At 49.0% G+C, this 17,183-nt stretch overlaps 1 protein-coding gene across 1 annotated transcript in view; it reads right to left on the bottom strand.

The window, feature by feature from the left end:
• The window catches only part of LOC105905657 (protein Shroom2-like), a 38,985-nt gene that overhangs the window by 3,252 nt on the left and 18,550 nt on the right, over nt 1-17,183 (bottom strand). Inside the window, 9 exon segments of the mRNA XM_042702916.1 lie at nt 2,195-2,363; nt 3,482-4,228; nt 4,558-4,916; nt 4,919-5,255; nt 8,301-8,440; nt 9,036-11,631; nt 12,041-12,169; nt 12,331-12,348; nt 13,413-13,514. Coding sequence (XP_042558850.1) covers nt 2,195-2,363; nt 3,482-4,228; nt 4,558-4,916; nt 4,919-5,255; nt 8,301-8,440; nt 9,036-11,631; nt 12,041-12,169; nt 12,331-12,348; nt 13,413-13,514 — 4,597 coding nt within the window.

Raw genomic sequence — 17,183 nt, 5'->3', positions numbered from 1 at the left:
CATAGACACTTCAGATTAAAGGCAGGGACAGAGCAAGCTGGTTTGAAGCGCAATAGTCACTTTGGCACAAGACATTTTGCATTAAAGGCAGGCTCGGAGTGACTTGTGGAAGAATTCAAGTCAAATATTCAATTACATTTGATTTATATAGCTTCCAAAACAATACAATTGTCTCAAGGCGCTTTAGAGAACTCAGGGCCTGAACCCCCTAAGAGCAAACACAGGCGACACGGGCAAGGAAGAACTCCCTGCTACACAGGAAGAAACCCGTAGTCAAACAATGCATCCTCACTTGAGTGTCGTCTTCAGAGCGTCAACCTAAACCTAAATCTTCAAATGCTGCCTTGGCTATATGGACAGGGGATTTCCAAATGGATGGAAAAGCCTCCGCGTTTGGTTTAGATGTTTGTTGCAACACAATGAGGTCAAATTTGAACAAATATTACAAAAGTGTTCTGACATTAATTAACTTTATTTATATGTGATATCAAAGAGTGTACTTCTCTCCAGGTGTATTTGTCTTGTGACTACACAACTTCCTGCTCAGCATCACATCCACAGTTTTATATAGCTGTTTTATAGGTTTGTATACGTTATAGCAGTCGCGCAGTCGTGATAAGGCACATTTGGGTTCGCTGAGACCACTGAGGATGACAGATTTAACCTATCCTTAAGTGGTACTTAAGGATATTCTGGAAATAAATTAAATAAATAAATTAGAATTATCTTTAGCGGTATGCTGTATGTTAGCTGACTGGCTCATGCTGTGTGTTAGCTGACTGGCTCATGCTGTATGCTAGCTGACTGGCTCATACTGTGTGCTAGCTAATCCAACCGCTCATACTGTATGTTAGCTAATCTAACCGCTCATACTGTATGTTAGCTAATCTAACCGCTCATACTGTATGCTAGCTAATCCAACCGCTCATACTGTATGCTAGCTAATCCAACCGCTCATACTGTATGTTAGCTAATCCAACCGCTCATACTGTATGTTAGCTACTTCAACCTCTGCCCTGGTTTCACTGAGGTAAAGTGACACACTGAGTAATGTCATCATGTCATAAAACATTCTGATAAACAGTGTTGGCATTGTCCTTTTACAATAAACAAAGCCTTTTTATTGCCAATTTCCAGCAGAAATAAAGATTTACCACAAGAAGGCCACTGGCCCTATCTCTATTGATGTTATGAACGCTGCGCTGTGTAGATAAAAACTGAACTGAATTGAATTGCATATGGTAGAGCATGTACTGTTTATTATGCTTCAGAGTCCTCTCTAAATTGATTCAATTCATTTAATTTCATATCAATCTACGCACAATACTCCACAATGACATAGCAAAAACTGTTTTTTGGAATGTTTTATTAATTTAAAAAAAAGAAAAGACTGCAAAATCTGCTTTTTGGCAATCTCCGAGTGGGCTGTCTGTGCTATTTATTTAGTGAGCAATGGCTTCTGTCTGACCACTCTGCCATAAAGGCCTGTTTGGTTGAGTGCTGCACTGATGGTTGTCCGCAAAGGAACTTTGGATCTCATTCATAGTGACCAGTCGGTCCTTGGTTACCTTGGTTACCTGTCTCACTAAGGCCTTTCATCCCCTGATTACTCAGTTGGACTGGGTGGCCAGATCTAGGAAGACTGTTGGGGGTTCCAAATCTCACAGGTCTGCAGACTATTCACTCTGACATGCACCATCATGTTAATTGAGACCTTATATAATAGTCATGTTAAATGAGACCTTATATAAACAGGTGTGTGACTCTTCTTCTCTTCTTATGTCCAGTGAATTCAATTAGGCACAGATAGACTCCAATGAAGATGCACCATCAACTGTGAGACCTTATATAAACAGGTGTGTGACTCTTCTTCTCTTATGTCCAGTGAATTCAATTAGGCACAGATAGACTCCAATGAAGATGTAGAAGCATCTCAAAGACCATTGAGAGTAGTAGGATGCCTCTGTACTCAACTGCAAGTGTCATGGGGTCTGAATACTTTATTAAACTAACAAAACACTCCAAAAACCTGTTTATGCTTTGTCATTGTGAAGTATTGTGTGTAGATTGATGAGAAAGAAAATGAAGTGAATCCATTTTTTAAGATAGGTCTGAAACATATACAAATGTGGAAAACTTAAAAGGGTCTGAAAACTGAATGCCCTGTGTGTGTGTGGGACGTGGCCATGGTTACCTTCTTGCTGGAGAGGTCGTAGTCGAGCTCGTCCTCGGAGTCCTGCTCCTCCATCTGCTCCTGCATGCCCTTCATCTTAATCAGGAGCTCCGCCTTGGGTGCAGACGTGCTGTAGTAGGACGAGCTGCTCACCACGGAGACGGACGCCGTCAGGTCATCCTCCACCCTCCTATTACACACACACACACACACACAGGCGTACACACAAACACACACACACATACACACACACACACACACACACACAGGCGTACACACACAGGCATACACACAAACACACACACACACACACGTACGCACGCAAACACACAAGCGTACACAGACACACACACACACACACTGTTTGAGTTCATTTACATTAGGTTCATCGGAGTATTCTGTGATGCCTTGATTTCAAAATCTTCCACAACAGGGTTGAAACCAATTCATATGGCCCTGTGAGTATGAAAGATGTCTGACAGCAAATAAGAAAGTTCTTGTTGATACAAATGTGTTTGAGATCTTTGGTAAGGTGAATATGTTTCGTATCAAATACACAGTACTGTACCAGAGACATTATAGAAGTTGTGCCGAAAAGGTTATGAAACCTTTCCTCCAGTAGGGGGCAGTAGTATCATCGCTAAACTCTAACAGAGGTCAGTGCATGTTGTTAACACAAACGTTCTCAAATAGCTCACTACCACACGGGGGAACACGTTAGGTCTTTCTAAGCTATCTCGTCCTCTGTGTCATTCATATCAAAGCCTCTCATGCAGCTAGACCTATAACAGTCAGCATAACGGCTACTTCAGGAGCTGATCCTCACTCAGATCTGGTGTGGACCTTCTTGCTCATCTTCATTGCCAGCGGCTACCTGAGGAGCCATACCATCATGTTAGGGAGGCTGCTGAACTTGTCCCCTGCCTCTGCTGGTGACGTAGTGGGCCAGATCACCTCCAGACTTTGCTATCTGGACTGGTGTGAAAGCATGCTAGCTAACATGCTAACACATTACAATACCTCTCATTTCTATGAGCTGGACGCAAGACTGGACGTGACTCCGACAGGATCCTGTTGATTATTATAGCACTGGATGGGGGGGTGGGGGTCTACCTAGGGACTACAGGTGGAAAATAGCAATCTGCTAGAACCTGGCACAATGCACATTCTCTTGTTGTACAAGATTAATGTTTTATTGTACACTGTCCCTGTCTTGAAAAAATAAATTACAATTACCTCATCCACACATTACACAACACATTTGAGTTCTACAGTGCTGGCTCTGTCTGACTCTGAGTAGTGACCCACCTCTCCTCTGTGGTGCGGGGGGACGTCTGTTTGGGGGTGGCCCTCCTCCGCTGCTGCTGCGCCCCCTCCAGCACCTGCTCCCCCTGGGGGAAGATGCCCCCCATCAGGTCCATGGTGGTCCTCATCCTGCTCTGGTCCAGGATGTCCGCCAGGGACTTGTCCTTCCCCATGATGTCCCTGGCCAGCTCCTCTCGCTTCACGTCCTCCTCCGAGCGATCTCCCACGGCGGGCACGCAATCTCCCACGGCGGGCACGCAATCTCCCACGGCGGGCACACGATCTCCCACGGCGGGCATGCTGGCGCTCCAGTCCGAGCGATCTCCCACGGCGGGCACGCGATCTCCCACGGCGGGCACGCGATCTCCCACGGCGGGCACGCCATCTCCCACGGCGGGCACACGATCTCCCACGGCGGGCACACGATCTCCCACGGCGGGCACCACGGGCACGCTGGCTCTCCAGGCCTGCCCGTTCTGGGTGACCCCTGCTGGGGCCGCAGGGAGACTCTGAGGGGGACAAGCGTCTCGGAGGGCCTCCTGTTCCTGCCGTGAGTAGGCACAGAAGAGGGAGTAGGCCTGCTCCTGGGAGGGGAAGGTGTGTTGAGGGGGGGTCGTTGGCCCCCCCGGAGCTCCGTTGTTGAGCAGATACTGTCGGCCCTTCCTCTCCAGACTGGTCTCGGCGTGGACGATCCTGACGGGGACCTTCTTTATGGCGTGACTCAACTCCGAGACGTCACTCATCTCATTACTGCAACCAGTCACACACAGGAGCTTCATTAGGACCCATGCATAGCACACATCTTCCGACAGAATGGCAACATACTAACTTAAAACTAAGCATGGTGAGATAACAAAATGGCCGCCATGTTTAAAAAGTTATCCATTGTACTTTGTATGTATATTGTATATTCAAATTGACCTCAGTAAAGAATATTTAAGAAACTTTTAAGGTCTATGTTGAACAAAATCTGTGTTATTCTTCAAATTTTGTTAAGATAATTTCTTTTCAAAGGCTAACAGATCTCACAATTATCTTGGCAGTTGAGGACAGACTTGTACCAGATTGGCATGCATTACCTGGACACGTCATCCTGAGGGGGTGCCGGGGGCTTATCGGTCAGTCTCGGAGGGGCACACTGAGGCGAGGGTGAGCGTGTGGCATTGGTGGGCACTATCAGGGCAGCACCCTTGAGGGCGGAGGGAGAGAGGGAGGGAGGATGAGGACGAGACGGCTCCAGGGCAGCCAGGGCGGTCAGGTGCAGGGTCCTCCACTCCTCCTCCAGTCTGCTGCCCGCCTGAGGCTCTCTGTCTGGGCATGGGGAGACCCTCAGGGGTGTATCGGGGCCCAGGGTGGGCACTGTGGGCAGTGCCAACCCGATGCCCGGAGACCTGCCCCTCACGGAGTGACCCCCCTGGAGTGGCCCACCGTGGCGCTCGCTAGGCTCTCTCAGAGAGGATGCGGTGTCCCCAACCCCCCCGGGAGTGTCCAGTCTGGGTGGGGAGAGCCTGTGGGGTAACACTGCGGCCCTCTTTGGGGGGAGGGGCGGCTCATCGGGTGCTGCGGTGACCCCCACGTGGCGCAGGTGGTCGGGGTACGGCGGGGGCTCTGGCGTGGGCTGGTGGTGCCGTGAGTTGGGGGGTGGGCAGCCGGGGAGTGTTTCTTCCCTGGATCAGTCCGGGGCGCAGCGGCCTCTGGGGGCTGCGGGGGGAGGTGGTCAAGCTGGGCTGGACGCTCCCGTACTCTGCTCTCAGTCGGACCTCTCTCGGCCAACACGCTGTGGCGGCACAGATGGAAACAGCCACACATGAAAATAAAACAGCAGACAGAAACAATCTATAATAGAGATGTATGACACAACAGACAAAAACAATCTATAACATACACATCTGACAAAACAGACAAAAACAATCTATAACATACACAACACAAGGACACAAGAGACACTAAAAAAACCCATATGAATATCACAATCATCAAAACACTTCATATAACTAATACCGGTATATAACTAACAGACATGAATTCAAACCGACATGAAATTGACAAATTGACAAATGGAAAGATTCACCCAGCACTAATACAGAACAGATCCATCAGATAGGAGAGAACGGATAGAATAGAATGACTCAACTGCCTGCATATTTGCACAATAAGACAATTTACCAAATCAACGGAAAAACACCAGCCTGGAAGGCTTAAGTGTGTCTGAACTTTATGGGACAGAAGAATGCAATAGAGTGGTGAAAATTGTGGAAAATACGAATAATCTGACTCCATTTAATTATGAAATGACCTCCAATATTACCAAGCAGTATATAAGTTCGTAGCACAGTAATGGGACACGAGGAGTTAATTGGATGGCTCATGAACAATGAACAGTTCATTACTAAATAAACGGTAAGCTTAAACGTTACGTAAGTATCAACCAAGCTGACGTACTGACAAACTGATGCAAGGTGTAAACCAATGGCTAAGCCTGTAAATAAATAACTGACTAAACAGGTTGGAGGCCAATTAAACCAAATATACTTGACTGACCAACTAAACTTGGTACACCATGGATGCATCAAATGTAGAGAAATGACCAACCGGAATGACTGAATAAGATAAAGAGATGAGATGAGGAGAGAGTAAGAGAGATAGAGAGAGTAAGAGTTAGAGAGAGAGAGAGAGAGAGAGAGAGAGAGAGGTACTTCCGATTGCAATTAAACCCTGATCAGACTGCTGTCCAAACATGAATATACTACATTCATATGCATTTGCACATACTTCAGAAGTCACAAACATCCTTAGGTTCTCTTTGTGACAGTAGGAGAGGTTGTAGCAAGCAACCAGGTGTTAGAAACGCAGGATACGGCGGTCATTAGTGAAACTGTGGCCAGGCCATGCTAATATGTCTGATGGCACTCAATGCATGAGGGGTTGCCATGGATACACCCAATGGAGGTCTTTTGGTGCGAGAAGATCATAGATCTTATCTCTGATAAGATGACTTGTGGCCCATTGAGTCCATTTCTGACCTTACAGTTCCCAGTTAGGGAAAGTATTGCGAAAAAACTTGAATCTAACTTGGCCTCTCTATGAGTGCAGAAGACAAACAGGAAATCACACCGATTTTGGTAAATGCTGAAGAACACTATGTGAGAATAGATAGTCTTGCAATATCCCACAAGTGCTGCAGAAACACACAGATACATCACGCTGACGAACACACACACACACACACACACACACACACACACAGATACATTACACTGACGAGCAGTTGCCAAGGTTGTGGCATGGAGCCGCTCAGTGGAATTCTGCTGAAGCGCCAGAAGACTCTCTCTCACACACACACACACACACACACACACACACACACACACACACACACACACACACACACACACACACACAGATACACACACACAGAAACATATACACACACATACACACACACACACACACACACACATACACACACATACACACACACACAGAGTGACTGCACGCTAATCTAAGCTGGAACTATAGACAGTTCCTCTTCATACAGTTGTCAACCTGAGAAGCTGTCAGTAGCTAAAATGACACACATGCCACCAGCGACACCCTATACTAGTATTGTGTGCCCTTGTGCAAATACAGGTGTGTGTTACCTTAAGTGCCTCATATGATACAACAGCAGATATTTATCACTTGCAATGAGTTTTCACAACAGCGTTTGGCTTCATTTAATGCAAAAAAGCTCAGAACTTGAAGCTGCGACACCTGAACAAAGGCCACTAAGTGGGACACTCTGATGGTATGTGAAGCATTTCTGAATCCATGGAACCTAACCCAGGCCGAGCTCACATTGTTACACTGACAATACAGTAAAGCACATACTGTGCCTTTGTGCCACAGAGCTGCTGGAGGAGGCTTTGGACACACACTGCAAACAGCACTGTCTTTTTTTACACACACACACACACACACACACACACACACACACACTGCAAACGACACTGTATTTTTTAACACACACACACACACACACACACACACACACACACACACACACACACTGCAAACGGCACTGTCTTTTTTTTTAACACAACACACACACGATACTGAGGCATTTTCACTGTAATTTGGTGAACAGGTAGCAAATCAATTTTACACACACACAGAAACAGACACAGACACACACACACACACACACACATGCACACACACACACACACACACACTCTCACACACACACACACACTGCATTGCTCCCAGGTACAACACAGGTGACTGGCCATTAGTGTTGTCTTCAATAATAGGCGCATTGTTTTAATCTGACCTCACATAGGATACACACCGATACTCACGAGAACCCTTCTCCAAGGCCCCACTCCCTCCTATTACAGACACAATAAGTCCCCCCTGCGTGTTCACACACACACACACACACACACACACACACACACACACACACACACACACACACACACACACACACACACACACACACACACACACACACTGAGATGACTATCAGACGGTACTCCAGGGAGTGCATACCAGACATCTTTGGCCCAGGTTGTGGGAAACCTAGCGCAGGCATGCAGCCGGGATAAATAACCGCATATCATAGTGGATTATTACACACACACACACACACACACACACACACACACACACACACACACACACACAGTCACACACACACACACACACACACACACAGTCACACACACACACACACACACACACAGTCACACACACACACACACACACACACACACACAACACACACACACACACACACACACACACACACATATCATAGTGGATTATTTGAGATCCTTACCCCATGGTGTGAGCCTCCACGTGACGATCTGGATGGGACGTCTTGCCAGGAAGTGGGATTTTCTGAGGAGGAATGCGGAAACAGAGGTCACCCTGTCTGATAGCGTCAATGCCAAACCTAGATGCCTGAGATTCCTGTACCTGCCCGAGAAAACAGCTTTCAGCTCGCGTTTCAGACATTATCTCCTATGTCCCACCGAAACCCACCGAAACTCACAGAACTGGCATCTCACAATATCATGAACTTAACACCTAGTTAACAACTTAACATCTAACTTAACACTAGGCGAAGGTTTACCCATTCTCTATTCTTATGAACAGTCACACTGTGTATTTTATTGTTATTATGATTATTATTATTATGATTTTATTCATCTATATCTATACATGAATGTGTGGTTAGAACAAACCCTGATAGTCAAGTGATAGTCAAGAATGATTCCTCCTGAACTACGAAACCTACAATTTCTTGGGCCAAATGTATCCATCTTAGCGTACAACTTGCTGTAGGGACCATGTGTCTGCACAATCCCACCCTTTGTGCACGGAGGTTTTTCGTCAGAGCTAACAAACACAATGTATGCCCAATGTGTGACCATCTTCTTCACACATCTGTGTGCTCAGCACGATTTTAGTGTGTACGCATGCTTACACATGTGGCCCCCTTACGCTATTCGTATTTTACCAGAAATGATGAGATTTTAACGATCCTCAGACACTAAGTATGACAACCAACCTGTTCATGGAGGTCTGCGGAGGGCGATGACCTGGACCTCTCGTGGATGCACACGGATTGGTTCCTGTCCTCCGCTGATGGCTCCAGGATGTTCTCAGCGGAGCGGTACCTCCCCGGGCTCTTAGCCTCCGACTGCTTCCTCTGCATGTTCCAGGTGGCCTCGTACTCGGCGAACGTGCCCAAACGCTGCTGCTGCTGCTGCTGCAGAAGGAGGTCCTGTTTCGGCCGACCATGCTCTTTCCCTGAGTGATGTTTGGACTGGTTCTCTCTGACGTGGCCTCCGTGGTGGTGATCGTCTGGCGGGGACAACCCTTTGGCCTTGCCTCCGACTTGCTCCTCCAGTGAGCTCTGGGGCCCCTGCTTCAGTGCCGGTTTGGAAAAAGCTGGTTTAGTGACTCCCTCGAAGAACATGCGCCGGTCAATGAAAGACCCGACAGACGCCAAGTTCAGCTGTTTGCCCTCAACGCCGACCTCGTTGATTTTGTCCGGCTCGGAGAACGAGTGGACTCGTTTGCTCGTGGGGAAGCGTTTTCGGCAGCCGATACGCAACACCTGGGTGGCAGCAACCGCAGTGTCAGCCTTCCCCGACAGAATCTCACCAATGCTCAGATCTCTGCGTGCCAACATGGCAGAGATCGGGCATCCTGGCAGCGTCTCACTCCCGGGAAGTTCCAGATCTTTCCGTTTGAACGAGGTCGCCTGCAGCACCCTGGCCTGAGCTTCTTTGAGGTGGTCCTTGTAGGTGTTGGAGAAGGAGCCGTCCGAGGAGGACGTGGAGGTCTCGGTGGACTTCCAGGCCTCGGGCTCCGGCTCCTCGTCGGCTTCTCCGGGGCAGGACAGGGCGGCGGCGCTGCGGCTCTTCTGCAGCTGTGCCCTCTTGTTGATGATCTCGTTGCGCAGCGTGGTGGCGTAGCGGTCGCTCCGTCGACCCTGCTTGCCCCCTGCCAACTCAGGGGCATCCTGAGGGGCAGTAGAACCAGTGATGGCGGTCGAGGGCTGTGCCCGCTTCTCAGCCAGGAGCTTGTTCTCCTGAGACAGGGAGTGGAGCAGAGGGGTGTGCTGAGAGCAAATCTTACGGTTCTCCTGCGACACCCACGGGTCCGGCTGAGACTTCCTGTGCGACTGTGAGCCTGCCGCGCCTCGTAGATCACTGTGCTGCTGGCCGTGAGGATACCTGGTGTGGTGAGCATCCGCAGCGTTTCCACTGCTCTTCCTCTCCCTCTCGTCTGAGTTTGAACGAGCCATCCATACGTTTAGCCCCGCGGACTGACTCTCCGATGTGACGGTGTGACTGCTCGTCTGTTTGCCGTACCCGTTATGAGTCTGCTGGGCTGCAGGATACTTGTTCTTGACCCCCCTCTGAGACCCGACTGCACTCCTTTCACTCCCTGCTTGCGTATTTTCGGACTCATCTCTCCAGGCCTCCAGCTTGGCCTGAAGGCCTCCTTGCAGAGCTGCTGTCGTCAGCACAGGCTGCTGTGACGTGTAGCAGTAGAGCCTCACATGCCCTCCTCGGTCCGTGTTCTCGTCCAGGGCGTTGCTGGACAGCGAGGTGGTGGAGGTTCTAGCGTGTCCCTGGCCGCATATGTTAGTAGGGAGCTCCTGCAGGCTGCGGTAGTACCCCCCCACGCTCTGGCCCTTGGGTGCGGCCACTGAGGTGTTTTTGGGGTGCAGGTAGAAGTGACTCTCATCGCTGTGCTGGCGCTGGTGGCCAGGCCCCGAGGCAGCAGAGGCGACCAGGCCCTGCCTCACGTCAGAGCTGGACAGGGAGCTCAGTTTGTTGTTGTGGTTGAGCTGGTTTGCGTCGTAGTCCTCCGCAGTGAGGTACGAATGCTGCGCGTCGCTCTTCTGCGGCGCCATGAAGCTGTGGCGCGTGTCTGTGAGTCTCTCGCCGGACTGGAGGCTCTTCTGCAGGTTCTCCGTGGCTTTGAACAGCCGATCCGCGGACCTGCCCTGAGCCTTCTGCGGAGGGTAAGTGGCCGGACAATCTGGGTAAGGCCCAGACAAACCCTTCTCATGGACTTTGGTGGCGGCAAAGCTGTCGCTACGCAGTGGAGGAGGAGGTGGCGGCGGAGAAGGAGCCGTGGGCTTCTTAGTTTCCGGAACATTCCACACTGGGCTAATGTTCGACCTCCCTCCACCAGCGCAGGTGGAGGATGATGAGGAGTACCTGGTGCCCACCTGGTCCTCCTGCCAGGGGCTGATCCTGCCTCCGTTGCCCATGGGGAGCTGCAGGTACCGCGGACGCTCTGGCTGGCCACAGGCCTCACTCTGGGTCCCACGGTAGAACATGCACTCGAGGGACGCAGCCTGGCTCTTGGACAAGCTGTGATCCAGGTTGTTGGAGCTGGTGGCAAGGATTGCATGTGGGGAGTCTCGCTTGCGGTTCGCCCCTCCCGTGGAGAGGTCGACGGTGCTGTGGGGTTTGGATTGAGGTGCCGATACCAAGGAGGTGGTCTGTGGGGAGGGAGCTACAGCTTCCATGTCCTGTACTGTGGTGGGCTGGCTTGGTGCTGGCTGCTGCTTTGTGGGGTCCCAACATTTAGACAGGTCACTCGTGGGGTCCCAACATTTAGACAGGTCACTCGAGGAAGAGCTGTGGAGTGGAAATGGTGATGGTTCAGACAATTGTCCAGAGACAAAACTGGACGAGACGTTCAGAGAGAAGACAAAACTGATAAAACCTAGATTATTTCAGATTAGATTCCTCCATCAGCCTTTAAGGGTGTTTTAAATGTTATAAATGTTCCGAAAATACACCAACATTTTATAGTAACCTTCCCTTCCACGTCGACGTTGGTATGTTCCGAGACTTCAACTTCTGACAAATGGTAAACGGACTACATTACATAGCCCTCTTCTTCATTAGAGCACCCCCATCACTTTACAGGTTAACGCCTCACACATTTACCCATTCACTCACACACAGTTGTCTGCGTGATCTATGTGTTAAGATGTGTGCGTATGTCTGAGTGTAGTTTTGTATGTACTGCTCCTCCTCTTACCTTATGCTGTATTTTGACTGCCATACTGGTTCTGGTTCGGAGTTCTGTGGGATCTTCTGGGTCTCGTTCTGGTTCTCTGCCAGTTTGGACGAATGCCAGGAGTGTGGTCTGCTTGTGGGCTCATTCCTCCTGGGGTGTTCACATCAACACAGACACAGCGACAGGGGTTCAGAGAGCACTCAAACATGGCTAGCAGAGACAGATGCTAGCAGGCTAGCAACAAAAACATCAAAATCCACTTCATCGTTCAAGATACCGACAGACTAACTTATGAGCAAAATGAAACCTACCCTTTGAAGCGGTTCTTCCTGAAATTCATGTAGGGAAGTCAGAATAGAAGATTTAGCCCCAAATATAATATAAGACCATAATAACGAGACCATTAATGCATGATTTCGGGTGAAAATAAAAACCCAGAGAATGGTGAATTTCATTTGCTCATGTTTACTACTACTAAGAATATCATCACAGGATCGGTAAGCAACATTGAACTATTGACGTCCACGTTGATTAAAGCCAGTGAAAATGACAGCAAGGTAAGAGGATTAGGCGAGTAATCCTGCACATGCACAAGAGGAGAGGAACAGCTCAAGATGGAGGTGGCTACAGGATTGGATAGAGGTGAACAGCTCCAGCTAAACCCCACCAGAAAGATGGAGGTGGCTACAGGATTGGTGAGAGGTGATGGGTAAGGAGGTGTGAGAAAGGGCTGAGAGGATGTTACAGGGAACCACGGGAAGGTGACGAGAAGGAGCAATGAGAAAGACGAGTGTGTGTCTGAAAAAGACGAGTGTGTGTTTGAAGTGACAGGCAACCAAGCAGCATCATGTGGACCTCTAGTAGGTGAGACACGGTATAGGGGTGGTATAGGGTGTGTGTGTGTGTGTGTGTGTGTGTGTGTGTGTGTGTGTCTGTGTGTCTGTGTGTCTGTGTGTGGGCGTAAATGGGGAAAGGCAGGCTAGTGTTAAGGTGTGAGGTGGGAGGAGCTCAAAACAACAGAAACAACTACATTTGAATTCAGTTATCTGGGTGAAGGGTTCATCTTACGAGCGGACCAGGAAGAGGAAGTGACATAGGAGGCGGCAAAAAGTCGTGGGAAATACACATGAGCTAAGAGGAATACGAAGCAAACAGGTCATATGGGTGTGGGAGACGGTGGTTTGGGTTTGCGCAACAGAGGTCAGAGGTCATGAACTGGTGGCAGCAACCATGCAGGCCTTGGTGTGCACTGAGGATCGTGTGTGGGAGTCTGATATGAGGTTTGAACATGCAGGCGGCCACCAGTATGGAGGAGTGGGAGGAACACAGGGCTGAGGATGGCTGAGGACGGTTGGAATGCCGGGAGAGACAGACAGGGCTACTCTTGAAATACCTCATGGAACTTCTCAGAATCTTCGTAAGAAAGTTCCGGGCCACGTGAACCTCGTTCTCGGCAGGCATTGTTTGAGTTACGATATCGACCATTTTCATCTTCCTACACAAGGAGGAGGAATACACACCGATTGGTCAACCCAGTATAGTATACGGACACATGAGATGAGCTGTCAAAAGACTCCTCCTAGCAACGGTAGCATGGCAACAACATGTCCTACACAGATAACCCCATGTATCATAAAGACAACACATTTTACGAGACCATTTGTAATCCAAAATAGGTCCGTTTTAGCCCCCATTTAGCTAATTAGGTACATCCCATTATACACCACCACCACCACCACCACCAAGGTTCAGCAGGTGCATTTGTACTCCAGAGAGAATTCCTTGGTGCCATCTGGCCCGGACAGGGGTCTCCACAGCCCCTGCCTTTGACCGTATGGAGCAAGGGAGCTTAGCTTAGCTTAGCTTTCCAAGCTATCACAAATCAGCTCAGTTGTCAAGCTGCTGTCAGTCCCTGTCCTTGCTGGCATGATGGCTTCGAACACACACACACACACACACACACACACGCACACACACGCACACACACACACACACACACACACACACACACAGACACACTCACAACACACACCCTGCCCTTGCTGGCATGATGGCTTCAAACACACACACACACACACACACACACACACACACACACACACACACACACACACACACACACACACACACACTCACAACACACACACACACGCACACACACACACACACACACACACACACACACACACACACACACCCTGCCATGCCCTGGCATGATGGAGCCCCAGCGTCACTCCACTGCCCAGGACAGAACTCCGCTGCTTCTGCGCCCCATGGGGAGGCAGAAAGGACACTCAATAGAAATGCAAATGCTTCCTGTTCCTGGTGCCCTTATCGCCACGGCTACAGCAGGGCTTGCACAGATATTCCACAGGGGTGGGAAGGGGGGGTTTACTGGAAAGCCCCCTCCACCCCCACTCTCTCAACACACACAAATACACACACACACACACTTGTTTCAGAGAGGCTAGTTTTCTAACAGTTTTCTAACTTTCCTTAACAGCATAGGAAGCCGACAGCAAACTCACTTGAAATGAGCAAAAATACAGAATGTTTTAGTCATAAAATGAGAATCGTTTGCCAGATCTAAATGACTGAACAGGTGGCAGACGGTTCTGAGGCGTTCCAGATCACCACCCTGTCCTACTCCTCCAACACAAACACAAACACACTCTCTTTTAAACACATACACACTCTCTTAAACACATACACACTCTCTTAAACACTGAAAAAGACTGATGACTATCAGCAGTCGATGGCTGAAAGCACCTAAGCATGTTGGTCGGTTGGTTATCCTTCCTGACTACCAATGTTTTCCCTGAGAGGGGAAAAGGCATTACAGACATGACTGACTTCACAAAACTTCAGTTTTTAGTTCAAACTAAACTAGGGCACAAGGCACTAAGGTTTCAATAGCCATCTCTCTGACAATAAAAAGAGAACAAAGTCCACAAAACATCACTGTAACCTGCAAGAAATGACACATGCAACTCACCAAGGTCTTTAGAAAACACCGCACTGGCCAAAAACTGGTGAAAGAGCAGCAATTATGTTTCCTGGTTGTGAGAGCACCTTGTCCAAGTGTCTTGTTATGTGATAAGGTGGAGCACACGGAGACGTCAAACACAACAGCCTGGAAAAGGCAGCTGTCTGAAGCATTCTCTCTCTCTCTCTCTCTCTCTCTCTCTCTCTCTCTCTCTCTCTCTCTCTCTCTCTCTCTCTCTCACTCTCTGTCTCTCTCACTCTCTCTCGCCCTCCTTCTCTTTTTCCTCATCTAGTGCATTCTCTCTCTCTCTCACTCACTCACTCCCTCTCTCTCTCTGTCTCTCTCACTCTCTCTCTCCCTCCTTCTCTCTTTTTCCTCATCTAGTGCATTTTCCCTCTCTCTCCCTCTCTCTTTCTCCTTGTCTAGTGCATTCCTGTCTCCTCAAGGATGGATAGGGACAATAGTAACTCCTTCTCTGAGGTTTCTACGGAGGCACCCAGAGCTCATCATGACCAACCTCTTGCCCAATCAGCACTCTATATTTCTACACACACACACAGAGTCAGAGCTGCCTACTCCCCCCCCCCCCACACACACCCACCCACACTCACAAACACACACATTTCTCTTTCAAACACACAAACACCTCTGTTTCGCTGTCTCTGTCTCTATCTCTCTCTTACTTTCTCTCTCTCTCTCTCACACAGCTCTGTTTTGCTGTCTCTCTCTCTCTCTCTCTCTCGCTTTCTCTCACACACACACACAGCTCTTTCACACACTACTGATGCACACACACACACACACACACACACACACACACACTCCCCTAAGGGCTGGGTCTGTGCCTCCATGTGGACATCCCAGTCAATAGGAGATTTCCTTGAGGGATTATTGTGGTTTAGCTCCAGCAACAGGGAGGACGAGGAGGGGAGGGGAGGGGAGGGGAGGGGAGGGGAGGGAGACGTAGAGGCATTGTCATAACAAGCCTCCTTGCCATAATCTGGGCTCTCCAATTGGCCAGGGGCTCATAAACTACGGCAGGGTTGCGAAAGTAGGGCTCTGTCTGTCTCGTGTGTGTGTGTGTGTGTGTGTGTGTGTGTGTGTGTCTGTGTGTGTGTCTGTCTCCCACTGCGATAAGTAACACAAAGTCCTCCCATGACAGACTAATGGCCTTTTCCAAAACAAACTGTCCTTCAGCTGAAGACAAGCAGGCTGAGGGGAGGATAGCAGAGGAATTTACACACAGTCACAGAAACTCTCTTCCTTTAATGCTCCTTCAACCGCTGGACTGGTCATTCAGGGGTGTGTTTCCCGTAAGCGTCATTAACATATAGAGAAACCATTCATTTAATTTAAAAAACACTCTTTCTCCACGGTAACCACGGTGGTTGCTCAGCGACGCCTTAAGGAAACGCAGACCAGCATGGCAACATTTGTGGGCAACTCAAGTTCTAATCCATCTTCATACCACTTTGCAGTCTTCCTAAGCCATGGAGAGAGTGTGTGTTTTGTTGCCAGAAAAAGAAGATAAATTGCTGATGGAAACTCAAATGTTTGACTTTAATATTTGCCCTGACATCACAGCAAACTGTCTGAAGAAGAGGAGAGTTGGGATGGCTGACAGCGCCTCGTACCTGGGATCTGAACCTCACACAACAGCCCGTGACAAAGATTCATTGTCAGATAGTTTCCCCATTGATGCATTCCAGAGGGGGTGAAAGGGCACTCTTGGTGCAGAGCTGTGAATACAACTTCCCCTGACTCACCACACACACACACACACACACACACACACACACACACACTCACAACACACACACACACACACACACACACACACACACTCACAACACACGCACACAAACACACACACACACACACACACACACTCACAACACACACACACACACACAACACACACACACACACACACTCACAACACACACACACAGAGTCAAGGAGGGCTGACCAGCAGTCACTGGAATCACCCACAGTGACGGCACAAGGCCAGATTGCCGTGTAGGGCTGCCTCAGACATTTGTGTTAGTCTTACTTACAGTCTCACTGGTCTCAGTACTTACTAGTCTGAAGAGAATAAAAGGTTTCTGGTGTTCTGATGAAAAAAAGATGCATTCAAAGATAATCTCTCAAAGACTTAGAAGTGTAGTTGTATAGACC

Source organism: Clupea harengus, chromosome 21 (assembly GCF_900700415.2).
Source record: "Clupea harengus chromosome 21, Ch_v2.0.2, whole genome shotgun sequence".
Taxonomy (NCBI): domain Eukaryota; kingdom Metazoa; phylum Chordata; class Actinopteri; order Clupeiformes; family Clupeidae; genus Clupea; species Clupea harengus.
The sequence above is the reverse complement of the archived record's forward strand: the minus strand, read 5'-3'. Positions and strand labels throughout refer to the sequence as shown.